The 16,824-nt window shown below is 43.9% G+C and overlaps 1 protein-coding gene across 1 annotated transcript in view; it reads left to right on the plus strand.

Moving 5' to 3' along the window:
* Window positions 1-16,824, plus strand: part of STXBP2 (syntaxin binding protein 2) — an 84,316-nt gene that overhangs the window by 53,728 nt on the left and 13,764 nt on the right. Inside the window, exons 10-14 of the mRNA XM_077469979.1 lie at window positions 3,309-3,416; window positions 3,500-3,557; window positions 7,893-7,958; window positions 9,398-9,478; window positions 14,368-14,506. Of these exons, the coding sequence (XP_077326105.1) occupies window positions 3,309-3,416; window positions 3,500-3,557; window positions 7,893-7,958; window positions 9,398-9,478; window positions 14,368-14,506 (452 nt within the window). The remainder of the gene's footprint in view (window positions 1-3,308; window positions 3,417-3,499; window positions 3,558-7,892; window positions 7,959-9,397; window positions 9,479-14,367; window positions 14,507-16,824) is intronic.

Here is a 16,824-nt window from a genome sequence, read left to right on the forward strand (position 1 = left end):
TGTACGTCCCTGCCTTCCCGCGGGTCGGGGGCCCGATCGGGCCCCCGCCCGGTGCCTGCGGCGGTTGGTATTCGTTCGGGAGCGATCCCGGACGAGGGGGCGGCCATTCATTCATGGCCACCCCCTCGCGATCGCTCCCGACGAATAGAAATCCTTCGTGACATCACTTCCTCTCCTGTAATGTAAACACAGGAGAGGAAGTGATGTATTCTCTCCTCCGTGTCGGTATTTTTCGTTCCGACACCAAGGAGAGAAGATCGGTGAGTTGCACCAACACGTCACTACACAGTAGAACATGCCAGGCACACTCACACCCCCCCGATCACCCCCCCCAATTACCCCTGCCCCCCAGTCACAGTGACACCAATGTCATTTTTTTTTTTTTTGCATTGGTGTCATTTGTGACTGTAATAACTGTTAGGGCAGTTAGGGTTAGCCCCCTTTAGTTCTAATGTACCCCCCTAACCCCCCCAATAAAGGTTTAACCCCGTGATCACCCCCCGTCACCAGTGTCACTAAGGCTGGGTTCACATTGCAGCGGTTTATGAGAACGAATGTGATTCGCACCGCACTGCAGTGCAAATCACATCCGATCTCTGTGCGATTCGAGTTCAGCCATACAGATAGTATGGCTGAATTCGCATCGCACCCGCCGCAAATTCGCACGGGACCCTTTTTTTGGCCCGCGGCAGAATCGGATCGCATGGGTGTTCACACCATGCGATCCGAGTTTGCAGATCGCACTGCGATATGCGAACTGATCTGGGGGTGTCATTAACATTTCACTGACACTCCCAGCAGTTCGCATAGGGCAGTGTGAACTGCCGCCGGGAGGCATGCGATGCGGGAACCCGCCGCGGATTCGTGGCGTTCCCGCATCGCTCCAGTGTGAACCCAGCCTAATAAGCGATCATTTTTCTGATCGCTGTATTAGTGTCACAGGTGACGCTAGTTAGGCAGGTAGGTATTTAGGTTCGCCGCAGCTTTTTATAGCGCCAGGGACCCCCATATACTACCGCATAAAGCCCCCTGATTGCCCCCTAGTTAACCCTTTCACCAGTGATCACCATATAACTGTTACAGGTGACGCTGGTTGGTTAGTTATTTTTTTATAGTTTCAGGGCACCCGCCATTTATTACCTAATAAAGGTTTAACCCCCTGATCACCCGGCGGGTGTCATTTGTGACTGTAATAACTGTTAGGGCAGTTAGGGTTAGCCCCCTTTAGTTCTAAGGTACCCCCCTAACCCCCCCAATAAAGGTTTAACCCCGTGATCACCCCCCGTCGCCAGTGTCACTAAGGCTGGGTTCACATTGCAGCGGTTTATGAGAACGGATGTGATTCGCACCGCACTGCAGTGCAAATCACATCCGATCTCTGTGCGATTTGAGTTCAGCCATACAGATAGTATGGCTGAATTTGCGTCGCACCCGCCGCAAACTCGCACGGGGCCCTTTTTATGGTCCGCAGCAGAATCGGATCGCATGGGTGTTCACACCATGCGATCCAAGTTTGCAGATCGCACTGCGATATGCGAACTGATCTGGGGGTGTCATTAACATTTCACTGACACTCCCAGCAGTTCGCATAGGGCAGTGGGAACTGCCGCCGGGAGGCATGCAATGCAGGAACCCGCCGCGGATTCGTGGCGTTCCCGCATCGCTCCAGTGTGAACCCAGCCTAATAAGCAATCGTTTTTCTGATCGCTGTATTAGTGTCACAGGTGACGCTAGTTAGGCAGGTAGGTATTTAGTTTCGCCGCAGCTTTTTATAGCGCCAGGGACCCCCATATACTACCGCATAAAGCCCCCTGATTGCCCCCTAGTTAACCCTTTCACCAGTGATCACCATATAACTGTTACAGGTGACGCTGGTTGGTTAGTTATTTTTTTATAGTTTCAGGGCACCCGCCATTTATTACCTAGTCTCACTAGTGTACCCCTAAATTTAGGGGTGTCTACTTTCCAAAATGGGGTCATTTGGGGGGGGGGGTTTGTGCCATCTTGGCATTTTATGGCCTTCAAAACTGTAACGCCCTTAGAAAGCCTGAAGGCGGTGCTTGGTTTTCGGGGCCCCGTACGCGGCTAGGCTCCCAAAAAGTCCCACATATGTGGTATCCCCGTACTCGGGAGAAGCAGCAGAATTTATTTTGGGGTGTCATTTCACATATGCCCATGGCATGCGTGAGCAATATATCATTTAGTGACAACTTTGTGAAAAAAATAAAATAAAAAAAGTTTGTAATTTTCCCGCAACTTGTGGCAAAATATAAAATATTCCATGGACTCAACATGCCTCTCAGCAAATAGCTTGGGGTGTCTACTTTCTAAAATGGGGTCATTTGTGGGGGTTTTGTGCCATCGTGGCATTTTATGGCCTTCAAAACTGTAATAGGTAGTGAGACGTGAACTCAAAAATGTACGCCCTTAGAAAGCCTGAAGGCGGTGCTTGGTTTTCGGGGCCCCGTACGCGGCTAGGCTCCCAAAAAGTCCCACATATGTGGTATCCCCGTACTCAGGAGAAGCAGCAGAATTTATTTTGGGGTGTCATTTCACATATACCCATAGCATGTGTGAGCAATATATCATTTAGTGACAACTTTGTGTAAAAAAAAAAAAAAAGAATATATATATTTTTTTGTCATTATTCAATCGCTTGAGGCAAAAAAAAAAATATTCAATGGGCTCAACATGCCTCTTATCAATTTCCTTAGGGGGTCTACTTTCCAAAATGGGGTCATTTGGGGGGGTTTTGTACTGCCCTGCCATTTTAGCACCTCAAGAAATGAGATAGGCAGTCGTAAACTAAAAGCTGCGTAAATTCCAGAAAACGTACCTTAGTTTGTAGATGTGACAACTTTTGCGCAAACCAATAAATATACAATTATTGACTTTTTTTTTACCAAAGACATGTGGCTGAATACATTTTGGCTTAAATGTATGACTAAAATTGAGTTTATTGGATTTTTCTAATAACAAAAAGTAGAAAATATCATTTTTTTTTCAAAATTTGCGGTCTTTTTACGTTTATATCGCAAAAAATAAAAATCGCAGAGGCAATCAAATACCATCAAAAGAAAGCTCTATTTGTGGGAAGAAAAGGACGCAAATTTTGTTTGGGTACAACATTGCATGACCGTGCAATTACCAGTTAAAGCAGCGCAGTGCCAAATTGTAAAAAGACCTCTGGTCATTGACCAGCAAAATGGTCCGGTCTGAAAGTGGTTAAAGACCCAACGCTGAATTTTCTGTTATGACTGGATTCTGGTTGTTGGTTTTTGATCCATAATTTCTTATTTTGCCTCCAGCTATGAGACTACGGGCATTGGAGATTCCCGGGAAAAGCAGGTTCTTCTGGACGACGATGATGACCTGTGGGTGGAGCTCCGTCACATGCACATTGCAGATGTGTCCAAGTAGGCATCGCTTTGTCTTCAGTAATTGTATGTATCACATTTTCTCAGGTCCTCCCTTTGAGCGCATGCCCTCTCTATTGCAGGAAAGTCACTGAGCTGCTGAGGTCTTTCTGTGAGAGTAAAAGAATGACAACCGACAAGGTAGGGTTTATTCTGTATCCTGTAGTATGCAGCGCCCATGCTGAATTTTCCATAGATTCCAATGGAAAATGAAACTAGAGGCATGTGACATCATTGTTTGGCTTGCAGTCAAGCAAGATAAATCACATGTTTGGGTAGCCAGGAATCTTCAAAGAGTAACTCCAGTTTTGTTGAGGGGAAAAAAACTATCCTCTCTGGGTGATCCATATACATTGCAAGGTTTTTAACAAACTCTGTCCTACTTGGTTCTGTTCTTAAGAAAATGTTTTATGTCCTTGGAAGTCTGGTTTCTGAATGGAAGTGTCTATGTTCAGTCTGATAAGCTGATGCACTTGCAATCTTCTAATGAGGAAAGTTGCAGTGTCTGCATCCCTTCAGAAGTAATTCACCCTTAGGGAGTATGTCACCAACAATATAATTCCTGTTGCATAGGATGCTCAACATTTTACATATAACTTAGTGCAGACTTCTGGGAAAATCGGTGAGCCAATAACAAAAGCAGGAAATTACATTTGTGGAGAAGTTCTGTGCACAGAAGTATAGTATACAATTTTTTAGCCATTTTGCCAAGGCATCCCTGAAGAAACCTCAAGACACCCTGGTTGAAAAAGGCGTTTCTAACCTAAAAATAAACGTTCAGAACTCTAAAGCCCTCAATATCGCCATTCCTCCTGCCCAAATCCAGAAAATCCAATCCAATTTTATATTCAAATGGAGATCCATTTCTATTTGGTACCTGGGTGCCACTATCCCTAGAAACATCTCTAAAACACACATTACATTTTGCTGCTCTACTGAAAAAGGTTCAATCCTTACTCAGTAAATGGAACCCATAACCTTTCTGCTTGTTCAGGGGATGAAATATAATAAAAATGTCTATTCTTCCCAAACTCTAAGCCCTTGTACACACGGTCGGAGATTCTGACAACCAAATCCGTCGGATTTTGTCAGACACTGTTGTATACACACGGTTGGACAAAGTTGTCGGAAAATCCGACATGATGACGTTATTTCGTTACGACGGGACTATGTTCACGCTGGTAGCCAATAGCTTTGGTGTAGGAATTTGATATGAGCATGCGTGGCACTTTGTCCGATCGGAATTCTCTACACATGATCGGTGTATGTCCGATCGGAGCATTTTGTCAGAAAATATTTCCGGCAAGTTGGAAAAGTTGGTCCGAAGGATATTCCGACGGAAACAGTCCAATGCAGACTACACACAGTCGGAATATCCGACAAAACGCTCCGATCGGACACATTCCGATGGAATCTCCGACTGTGTGTACAAGGGCTTATACCTCCTGAATTTTTTACCAATCTCTATTTCCCTGGGCTTCATTTGACCGCTCACCCCCATTGTCAGGAAATGTATCTGGGCTGGGAAGAACCCCACACACAAACTCTCCTTATGAGGCCTAAAACCTTTGGTGGAATTCCCTTACCGGGTTTCTTAACATACTATCTAGTTTGTCGTCTTTTCAGAATGGTAGACTGGCACAGACATGAACCTGGCAAGACCTGAGTTACTTTCGAAAACTCCATTGTTTGGCTTTCGTTAAATGTATTCTGGTGTCATAACCCTCTGCCACATTACTTGCAGACTCCTCCGACGATGGGCGTGCTGTCGTTTACTGCCAGAAAACGATCAAACAATATGAGCCTGGCTCCTTTCACTTCCCAACTGCTCCCCCTAATTGAAAGCCCAAATTTTTCCTCGGACCTGAGGAAATCTTTTTTACTAAGTCGACTCTCTGCTAACTTATAAAATGCCTTTTTCATTTTTGCTGCAGTTCAGGCTAATCGTCGATTTGCCCTATGGGCCCCTACCAACTTCCTTTCTGCGTTACATTTGCACCACTTCCTTGCCTCTTTCAGGCGAATTTTAGGCGCCCACAGAGTTTTGAGATCTTTTGCTCTTTCACTGGACCTCTGCGACCCTCACTATCACTTTTATATACTCAGCTGATTGCCTCCAGAATGGTAGATTGCCCTGCTTTTATATCTGCATGGGAACAAGACTTGTCTATCACTTTTATGCTGATACACCCTCAAATAATTTTTCTCTTCACATTAAAAACCTTGATATGCTCCTAAATACAAGAATACAATTTTAAAGGATAAGTTCACCTTTACAAAAAAATTTTTTACCTTAACCAAACAAAATAAATGTACTTCTTCTTCTTCTTTTTTTATTTTTTTATTTATTTATTTCTGGAGCCTGTTAAGCATTGCATTGTGTAATGCTAGCACCTGCAAGCTGTCTGTATAGCTGTCTGCCCGTACCTCTAATATATCATTAAGAACTACAAGCCGTCCTTCACAAAGGCTGTCAGTACTTGTAGTTCATGGATTCACAGGGATCCGTGAATCCATTATGTGGCCATGTGGGCAGAGCCTCGCACAGCCACACTCTTTAAATTGTGACAGCGCGTGTGGGGAGAAGACCCTTGGCTAACTGCCACAAGGAGGGGGGGGGGGGGGGTGGTGGTATCTGAGTGAGAGGAGTCAGATGCTGAACATGTTACAGCCTAAATATTGGTGAAACGTGCAGAAACGTGAATTTATCCTTTAAAATTCTCTCCTGGTACAGGACCCCAGCTCTGTTAAACATATCTCCTGGTCATGCTGGAAATTGGTTATTGGCCAAGAGTACGTGACTTCATGCTTTACAGATTTTGTTGTCCCCCTGGAACCTTCCATTTTTCTTTTTCATACCAACCAGAGCCCAAACAAAATGTTAAGAAAATTGTTCCTGTGGCACCTCCTGAATGCTTCTATGGCTTGTATTCCAGCCTGCTGGTAAGCACTTGTGGCTAAATTAAAGTCCAGGAAAGAGAGTGAACGGAGGACTTAACACATTTCCAAAGTAATAGGTGGGCTGTTTTCCATTAAAACCTGGTTTTATTGGCACCAGTCCATATTTCTTTGATGATGGTAAGTGTGTTACTTAATAAGTAGGTCTTTTCAAATTTTGGGATGGCCCTTTTGTACCTCTTCTATCTTTTTCTATCTTTTCAAGGGACCCCCAGGTGGATCTGTCCCCATCTCTACCCTCTCCCCTCCCTCCTATTTGCTTTTCCTAACCGCACTACTGTCGTTTGTTCATGATTCTTCTATTTTACTGCCAAGTTTGCTTCTGATTTCCTCCCCCCCCCCCCTCCCCTTGCCTTTTTTTATACCCCTTCATTTTTTTCTCAACTTGATTTATGAAAAAGCGAGCAGCACAGCAGGAGTGAGCTTCTCCATTCATGCTACAGCTAATTCTTTAGATTTGGAGTTTATTATTTCTACTTGTCACTATTGAAACTGTATTTACATGTTTTGGGTCTATTGGCTTGTAATAATTTACTCTATATATCGTCTACTCCTTCTTCGAACATGCCTACTCATAAAGCTTCTTTATTTGTTTCTTGCATCTCTTATATGTATGCTTGTTGGAAAATAATTTGCAGAAAAAAAAAACACCGCACCTGAGGGGGAAAGCATAAGGAGTTTGACAGATTAAGGGTAAGGAAAAGTAGGTAATGGACAGTGTGTACAGATAGGAATGTGGTAGACTGAGATGGGAGAGGAGCACCGGGCAAAGGTAGGACCCTGTGATCCAGTTTTGGTAGGCCTCACAGGTGTGAAAAGATGCAAAGTTTTCATTCAATGCTTTTTGCCTGCTTTCAGCCGATACCGAGTTTACATAGTTTAGAAATGTTAAACTTGTTGGCAGAGGGAATGGAACATGAAGGGTAAGCAGGCAAAGATGGAAGTGTGCATAGAATGGCAATTCCAGCAGGGAAAATGGAGAAATGAAGGCAGGACCAAGCAGACACTTGTGAAGCTGGGAATGAGTGCAAGGTTGAGTAGTCATCAGGGAGCCAGGGAAGTCATCAAGGGTTATACAGCCAGCGAGGTAGCTGTGGTACTCTGTCGGAAAATCTACTGTGGCAATAATAATCTGAAGAATCCAGTAAGAGTGCAACATCTTAAGAAATATGTTGGAGATGTAGTGAATGATTGGACTGAGCTTGAGAAGGGTGTGGTGGGCTGGACCAGGAATTTTCAGTAAATTTTATATAAAATGGAATCCAGAAGATGTTCCCAAAAAACAATTGGATAATCCTGTGCATTACAGTGCCCAGAGGGGCAACATGTAGGCTGTATGTGCTGTCTGCATTAATTATATGCTTTATTTAAATTTTAGCTGGAGTTTTAAATTCTCGTGTGTATTCATTCTTTAAGATCCATCCCAAGACTAAAGCCAACCTGACAGTAGGAGTGCAGTGTGAAAGAGTTCTTTCTCAAATGTTGTGTTTTTTTGTTTTGTTTTTTTCCCCTTCTCAGGCAAACATCAAAGACCTGTCCCAAATACTGAAAAAGATGCCACAATATCAGAAGGAATTAAATAAGGTGAGTAGTGTGCTCTTAAGAGTACCATTTACCGTTTGTTGGCTCCTTGAGGGTAGGGACAGATGTGAGTGTACAATGTACAGGGATAGGGACAATTGTCTACACTCACTCGGGTTGAACTGGATGGACTGGTGTCTTTATTCAACCTTACTAGCTATGTAACTATGTGACACTGCTAAAAGACTTTTTGTTAAAAAAGCACAGTTGTTTTTTTGGGGAATTGGAAGCAATATATATTTGATGCTGTTTTTTAATATATGAAATGTATTGTTTTATTTGGAATGCTCACGTTATTTACATTTTTGATGATCACTATTGTTATTAATTTCAATAGACTGTAACACATTGTACTCATAGCGTGCCTCTTCCTTTTATTCTCACCCACTGTTACTGACCACCTTTACCAAGGGGTAGAGTCAGATTGGTGCCTAGCAGCTTTAACAAATGTGTATATTGCCAAAAAGGTAGCATGGGATTGTAGAATTGTTTAGTCTCAGAACTGGGTTGGACAAAAATGCAAATCTTTTGGCAGGTAAAACCACTTCCATATATGTATGTAACCGGGGAATTTAGCTGTGTGCCCGCAGTTCAGATTTTAAAGCAAACAAAGGCTATCATTGTTAACCATCTTCTAAAAATACCAATTTCCTGGCTGATATGTGGACACTTAGGGTCCTTTCACACGGGGCGGATCAGTTCTGATCCGCCCCGTGGATGTCTGTTTGCTCAGCGGGGATCACTCCGCCGATCCCCGCTGAGCAGGGAGATGACAGCTCCGTCTCTGCACACTGCGCAGGGACGGACCTGTCACAGCGCCGCTCTCCCCTATGGGAGATCGGATGACGACGGACCGCAGTGCCCGTCGTCATCCGATCCGATCCGCAGACGGATGGAAAAATAGCTTTTTCCTCCGTTACACTTTTTCGGAACGGAGCGGGTCGGATGTCAGCGGACATGTCACCGCTGACATCCGACGCTCCATAGACCTCTATGGAGCACCCGTTCAGGTCCGCCTAAAAAACTGACAGGCGGGCCTGAACGGGACGTCGGTGTGAAAGAGGCCTTACTCTTTTATACTAATTTTGTCAGAGAGAGTAAAGTCTGAAGTCTTTATCTGCACACTTCTTCTGGATTAGTGACTGGACGTATGGAAGTAGTTAAAGGGTAAACGTGACGTTGAGAAAAATAGCATTTGCAGAATGTGATGTCGGCAATGTCGGCCTCCATACTATTACCAGTCAAACTGGTAGTAGTGTAATTGTTCTGTACAAGCTACAACACTGTCAGGATTAATACCTGAAAATGTCCTCAAATGGAGGTTAAAGACTGTATATAGCAATGTACAACAGAAATGTCCCACGATGTAAACCATTGTCAGCAAATTTAAACCTTTGTTTTATCAGTCCCTCTCTAACTGTGTAATCTTTTCTCCTGTGCAGTATTCCACACACCTCCACCTGGCAGAGGACTGCATGAAGCACTTTAAGGGAACTGTAGAAAAGCTGTGTGCGGTAGAGCAGGTGTGTATGTCCTGTCATTAGCAGAAAAAAGAAAATAGGCTGACTGCAGGCAGGGGAGGGCTGGCAGCCTTAGGCCTGGGGGGCAAGTCCAGTTAAGTGGCCCATTGAACCACTGAATCAGCTCACCACCCATCTACATCACATTCCCTGTACAGAGAGAGAGGGAGACTGCTCCACATTGCCCCAAAGAGAGATAGACTGCTTGACACTGCCTCCACAGAGAGAGACTGCTTCACATTGCCTGCACAGAGAGAGACTGCTTCACATTGCCTGCACAGAGAGAGACTGCTTCACATTGCCTGCACAGAGAGAGACTGCTTCACATTGCCTGCACAGAGAGAGACTGCTTCACATTGCCTGCACAGAGAGAGACTGCTTCACATTGCCTGCACAGAGAGAGACCCCGCTTCACACTGCCTCCACAGAGAGAGACCTCGCTTCACACTGCCTGCACAGACCTCGCTTCACACTGCCTGCACAGACCCCGCTTCACACTGCCTCCACAGAGAGAGACCCCGCTTCACACTGCCTCCACAGAGAGAGACCCCGCTTCACACTGCCTCCACAGAGAGAGACCCCGCTTCACACTGCCTCCACAGAGAGAGACCCCGCTTCACACTGCCTCCACAGAGAGAGACCCCGCTTCACACTGCCTCCACAGAGAGAGACCCCGCTTCACACTGCCTCCACAGAGAGAGACCCCGCTTCACACTGCCTCCACAGACCTCGCTTGACACTGCCTGCACAGAGAGAGCAGTCACTTTCTGTGCAGGCACTGTGAAGCAGTCAGTCTCTGTACAGGCAGTGTGAAGTGGAGCAGTCTCTCAGAGAATGGAGCAGTCTCTCAGAACGAGACTGCATGATTGCCCCCAGAGAGACTGAGAAAAAGAGCTGGCCCCTTCCCCACACACAGTACACAGACCAATGAGGCTGCAGGAAGATGAAGACTAAAGACTGTGCTGTCACCAGGGTGCAGGTTCCTCCTGTCTCAATTGCGGATAGTAAGAAATGCACATGCAGACGCATGCCGGAGCACAGACCAGATTAAGGGCATTTTGGGCCTGGTGCTGCAGTGGAGCAGGTTTAGGAGTGGCAGGGATATGAGGTAAGTAATGTCATATCCCAGCTCTTGCCCAGACTTGGTCACAGCCGCACAGGGCTGTAATGTTAGGGAAGCCCAGAACTTGAATTACCAAGCTTCCGTAAGAGCCGTGTGTCGGTGTGTGCTCTGAGGTGAAAGTTTCCAAGCCATCAGAATACAGTGATCACTGCTGGCAGCTATAGCAGCCAGCACTGATCGCTAAAAAACATAAAGACACACTGGTTGTACTGTCAGTTGATGGAGTCAAATTCTGTACAACCAGTCTGCACAGAGATAGATTGAAATGTCTGCTGAACCGGCAGAATTTCAATCTGTCTATTGTGGCCTAAGTCCACCAGTCTCTGGGTTTAATAATATCCTCAAATCTTCTGAAAGGGGGGCTCCACTTAGGTGTAGAAATTCACTTTGAACTCCACCTTATTTCCAGAACTCTCTTTAGGGTCCTTTAACACTGAAGGCGCTGTACAGGCGTTTTAGTGCTAAAAAATAGCACCTGTAAAGCGCTTCTTATGCCACCCCAGGTTTCCCAAAGGGGCGGTGCGCTTGAAGGACATTCTGAAAAGTCCAGCAAGCAGCATTATTGGGGCGGTTTGGGAGAGGTGCCCAGCCTATTGAAATGAATGCAACACTTTCTTTGGCCACTAGTGGGGGTTAAAAGTGCCCCGCTAGCACCACTAAAACAATGATAAAGCGCCACTAAAACGAGCAGCGCTGTACCACTACCGCCCACATCGCCCCAGTGTGAAAGTACCCTTTGGTATTAGATGTGCAAACAAAAAGGTGAGACCACATCTAATACCTACAGAGAGTAATGGAAATAAGGTGGAGTTCAAAGTGAACTGTGTCATTACCTGCAGGGATTGGCATTTAGGGGGGTTAAAGCAGGCAGGGATGAAATGTGATATCAACTATTCACTGCCTGTCAAATGCCTCTGAAAAGTGACCTGAGCATGGATCACCTTTCAGAGGAGTGGCAGTAGCTCCTGCAAGTGAATACAAGCATTTAGGCTCACACTGGTGTGCTGCGGTTTGGCTGCAGTGCGGGTGTACTGGCGGGTGTCACACCCCCTCAGACTTCTTTTAGGTTACTCATTGTTGCTGCATGTTCTGAAAGTGCAGGACGTTTTGTGCACTTTCAGAACATGCAGTAAAAATTTGCATCCTCTATGTCCCAGGGGCAAAATGCAGGATGACTGCCAGTACACCAGCACTGCAGCCAAACTGCAGCATGTCAGTGAGAGCCCTCATCATACCACCTAGCCCTAGGAGGGCAAGGTACTGGCACAGGCTGCTAGAAAAAACTCTTTGGCTGCAGAGAGGAGGAGCTCACTTACTTGGATGGTCCCAGCCTCCCAGGAGCCTCACTGGATTCCAGCCAACTGCTCAGATTGAGCAGAGAGCAGGTCCAGCCTCTGCCAGCCAATGGTGTGGAGTAGGGAGGGGCTGGGCGGGGCTGTGCTGTGTAACACAGACTGTCAGCCCTGACATGAAGACATCGCTGGCTCACAGTACTGGACTCGGCCAGCTCAAGAACTGTGCATGTTGCGGTTTTGAGCTGACGACACAGCAGCCTTTGCCACTGCGTATCAGAGCAGCCCAGGGGGCAATTGCATCCCTGCCCCCTGGCCCAGCCCTCCCCTGACTGCAGGCCTGCAATGTATGTGTGTTTTTAAAGGCTAAGTTCACCTTTTCCAGAGAATAGCCTATGCAGACAAGGGGCCCCAGTAAATATTACAAATCTGTGCAGCTTTGTAAAATGATCATTCATCAGTTGTGGAAGCTCCACCAGCAATTTTTTTTCATATCTAATGGTCTTGCCCAATAATACAGGACTATTGGTCCCATATAGTAAAATTCATACATGACAATATGGGATTCCCTCTTACATTATGCCCCAAACAATGCATACTGGGAATTTTCCAAGATCCAGACTGACAAATTTCTCTACATATTCATACAAGAAACGCTGTTCACAACTAGATTGCTCATAGCACAAAAGTGACTCGGGTCAATACCACCATCCCTTCAAGAGTGGATATCCGCAGTTAATAGCGCATTACCCTACAAAAAAAAAAAACTCTACGCCCACAGGGGCTGCCCGACCAAATATGGGAAAATTTGGGACACTTGATTGGAAACTGCCTCCACATGTAATGAAATGGATGAAAACCCTGCCTAACCCAGGAGTAATGCAAGACAGACAGCCTCTCCTTATAATGCACCCTGGGGGTTGTATATGCAATGTTTCAGTTTTTTATTTTGTGCACTGACACTTGAATCACATGTGTTCTTCCACTCTCTTTTATTTATATATATATATATATATATATATATATATATATATATATATATATATATATATATATATATATATATATATATATATATATATATATATATATATATATATAAATTTTTAACTAGGCCTGAAAATTTATTACAATCTCCCAAAATTATATATTTTCTGAAAGCAGACACACTAGAGAATAAAATACTAGTAGTTACAATTTTTTATGTCACACGATAATAGCCCAATGGTTTATGAAACCTGAAATGTCAGTAAGCAATGCACTATAAGGATCCGGCGTGTTCACACAGCCCACGTGCAGAGCCCGCCAGGATGTTGGTGCTGCGCTAATCACTGGCAGTGAGACATTGTCCTGATGCACGTTTGCAGAGATGGGGAAATGTCTCACTCTTGTGATTAGCGCAGCGCAGTGCCGACTTCCTGGCGGGCTGTGAGCACCGATTGTGAGTATCGGTGTCCATATGTTTAGGTAGGACAAAAAAAAACACAAAATACGTACTGTTTCTTGATCCTAGTACAGGTACAAGTAAGGCACACATAAGAGCTATCACAATGATCATCAAAAGTAGAATTCATTTTGCAGGATGTTTACTTTTTTGGGACAGTTTTTTTTTTTCTTTAATAATAAAACTAAACCTGGAGAATTTTATTAACATTTAACACTAAATGAAAGTCAGTTTAAAAAAAAAAAAAAAAAAAAACTGGATAGACTTGGGTTGGCCATAGACCGTGCACATTTCATTGCCGCAGCCACAGGTTGCAGGAAAGAAATTTGTACAATTTTCTCCATTAGCATAGACAGCGCTTACAGGGAAATCCTTCCTGCCGGGGGGGGGGTAGGAGCGGACGGGAGACACTGTTCCCCCTGGGAGAAGACAGTGCTTATTGCTAGTGGTATAGCAGCTGTTTGCGATAATTTGAAATGAATCCGACAGGCTGCTTGTACCCAAGTTTGATCAATCAACTTGGTACATTCAGCCTGCCCATTAATGGTTCGAATCTCAGCTGGTTCCTGCTAAACCGGCCAAGATTCGAACCTTGTATGGCCAGCCTAAGTAGTTTTGCTAACATGTCAAAGTTGCAAAATTGGATTTGGGCAGTAAGGTTTGTTTTGGCTTGGTCATGAAGGGGTTAAAGTGATGAAAACAATGGTGCAGCACCACACTCACAAAAGCCTATGTCTAATGTATTATTCTGCTTGGCTCTGATACCCGTTGGATAGGTAAATAGTCATTTTTTTCATTCTCCTAAATATAACATGGAGATGTGTCTTTTCAGCAGTATCCTCCAGTTTGTTCAATGAACTGCATATTTTGTTAATCAGATCTACATTTTGGTAATCAGTAGCATCAATAAATGCTGAATCTGCAATTTTCCTTATTTCATCATCCCAACTGTCACCCTGGTGATAGTAATAGAAATATCTAACTTCCAGGCTGAACCTCTTTACGATGTTGCCTTCTTTTATTTCATTTTTAGGACTTGGCAATGGGAGCAAACGCAGAGGGAGAGAACTTGAGGGACCCAATGAAGATTATTGTTCCTGTGTTACTTGATCCAAACGTCAAACCCTATGACAAGATTCGTATTATTCTGCTGTATATATATCTGAAGAATGGTGAGAGTCTTTGTAGAAGTCCTATTTGGTATTACCATTGTCTGTCTGATGGAAGCCGTCATACATATTTCACTACAATGCTTTACTACATACTAATAATATTTTTGCACATAGTCACTAATTAAAAAAAAAAAAACTTTATGATAATCCATTCATATTTGATTATTTGTAATGATGTTTTTGTAGGAGAAAATGTATATATTTGGGACATTTGTAAGCCTGCCTATCTACATTCACATATGACTTTTTTTTCTGTTGTGAGGACAATTATTTTTTGATTTGAGGTCACCACTTGCAGCACAACAGCTGCTATAAAAAAAAACACATCTATGTGCTGCATAAGGCCCGGGTAACACTTTTTTTTTTTTTTTTTTTTTTATTTCTTTGCTAGTGACCACTCCAGCAACAGGATTTGCACATGTGGCCTCCTCTCTGACTGGATGATTGAGGTGTCGCTCTCTTGCTGGCAAGTGACATTCTGCAACATTTCTGTCATCAAGGGAGCAACACCTCATCTGGCCAGTGACAAAGAAAATAATTATTTTCACAAAAAAAAATACATTAAAACTACCAATAACTCCATAAATAACCAAAAGTTGTGAAGGAATGAAATGGTCCACAACGATTATATTTAATCCACAGTCTGTGATGCAGAAATTCTTGATAACAGTATACCATTAGAATATTTGTGCTCCATCTTGTGATTCATTGAGATACCTCCCCCGCTCAGACTGAAACTCACCAGAATCCCATGCCCCTGATTCACATGATTGGCATATGGCACTCATGTGTATTGCTAGATTTGTTGTTCTCCATGTGCATTCATCCATCATCCATCCCCTTCAATCAGCCAGCTCGCTCAGATAAATGCATAAAAGAAGAAAATCTCCGATCGTGTAATACCATAAAAAACACCTTTATTTAAAAATGAAATGCCACTCACATACAACAAAAGTAATCCACTCATTAAAATCCTTAACGATAAAATCACTCCTATTTAGGAGCAATGGGCATACACCAACGTAGTATCTCTCACTCACTCCAGCTGCTACTGGTTCGTCACTTCTGTGAAGTCACATACAATTTTTGCATAGCCACACTCCAACGTGTTTTGTCCTTCTGACTTTATCGGACGTGTCTACAATTGTGCTCATAAGTTTACATACCCTGGCAGAATTTGATTTCTTGGCCATTTTTAAGAGACTATGAATAACACAAAAAAATATCACTCCTGGTTAGTGTTTGGCTGAAGCAGTTTATTATCAATCAGCTGTTTTATTCTTTTTAAATCACAATGGCAACAGAAACTAGCCAAATAACCCTGATCAAAAGTTTTCATACCCGGTGATTTTTTTTTTTTTTTTTTAACCTGCACACAAGTTGACACAAAGGGGTTTGAATGGCTATTAAAGGTAACCATCCTTACCAGTGATCTGATTGCATGTAATTAGTGTGTGGGTGTATGTATATAAGAGGTCAATGAGTTTCTATGTGTGTATATAAGAGGTCAATAGACTCCTGCCAGACCCTTGCATCTTTCATCCAGTGCTGCACTGACGTTTCTGGATTCTGAGTCATGGGGAAAGCAAAAGAATTGTCAAAGGATCTGCAGGAAAAGATAGTTGAACTGTATAAAACAGGCAAGAGATATAAAAAGACATCCAAGGAATTGAGAATGTCAATCAGCAGTGTTCAAACTCTAATCAAGAGGTGGAAAATGAGCGGTTCTTTTGAAATTGAACCTTGGTCAGGTAGATCAACTAAAATTTCAGTTACAACTGTTCAGGATGCAAAGAAAAGCACACAGATAACTTCAGGTGAAATACAGGACTCTCTGAAAATGTGGTGTAGCTGTTTCAGGATGCACAATAAGGAGGCACTTGAAGAAAGATGGATGGGCAGCATGGTCGAGTCGCCAGAGGAAAGTCATTACTACGCAAATGCCACAAAGCATCCCTCTTAGCCCTTGTACACACGGTCGGAGATTCCGACGGAATGTGTCCGATCGGACCGTTTTGTCGGATATTCCGACTGTGTGTGGTCTACATCGGTCTGTCCGACGGACCAAGTTTTCCAACTTGTTGGTTAAATTTTCTGACAAAATGCTCCAATCGGACATACTCCGATCATGTGTAGAGAATTCCGATCGGACAAAGTGCCACGCATGCTCAGATCAAATTCCTACACCAAAGCTATTGGCTACTAGCCTGAAGGTAGTCCCGTCGTAACGAAATAACGTCATCTCGTCGGATTTTCCGACAACTTTGTCCGACCGTGTGTATGCAACAGTTTCGGACAAAATCCGACGGATTTGGTTG

Source organism: Lithobates pipiens, unplaced genomic scaffold, assembly GCF_037356315.1.
Source record: "Lithobates pipiens isolate NorthernLeopardFrog02 unplaced genomic scaffold, aLitPip1_a1.2 Scaffold_8, whole genome shotgun sequence".
Taxonomy (NCBI): domain Eukaryota; kingdom Metazoa; phylum Chordata; class Amphibia; order Anura; family Ranidae; genus Lithobates; species Lithobates pipiens.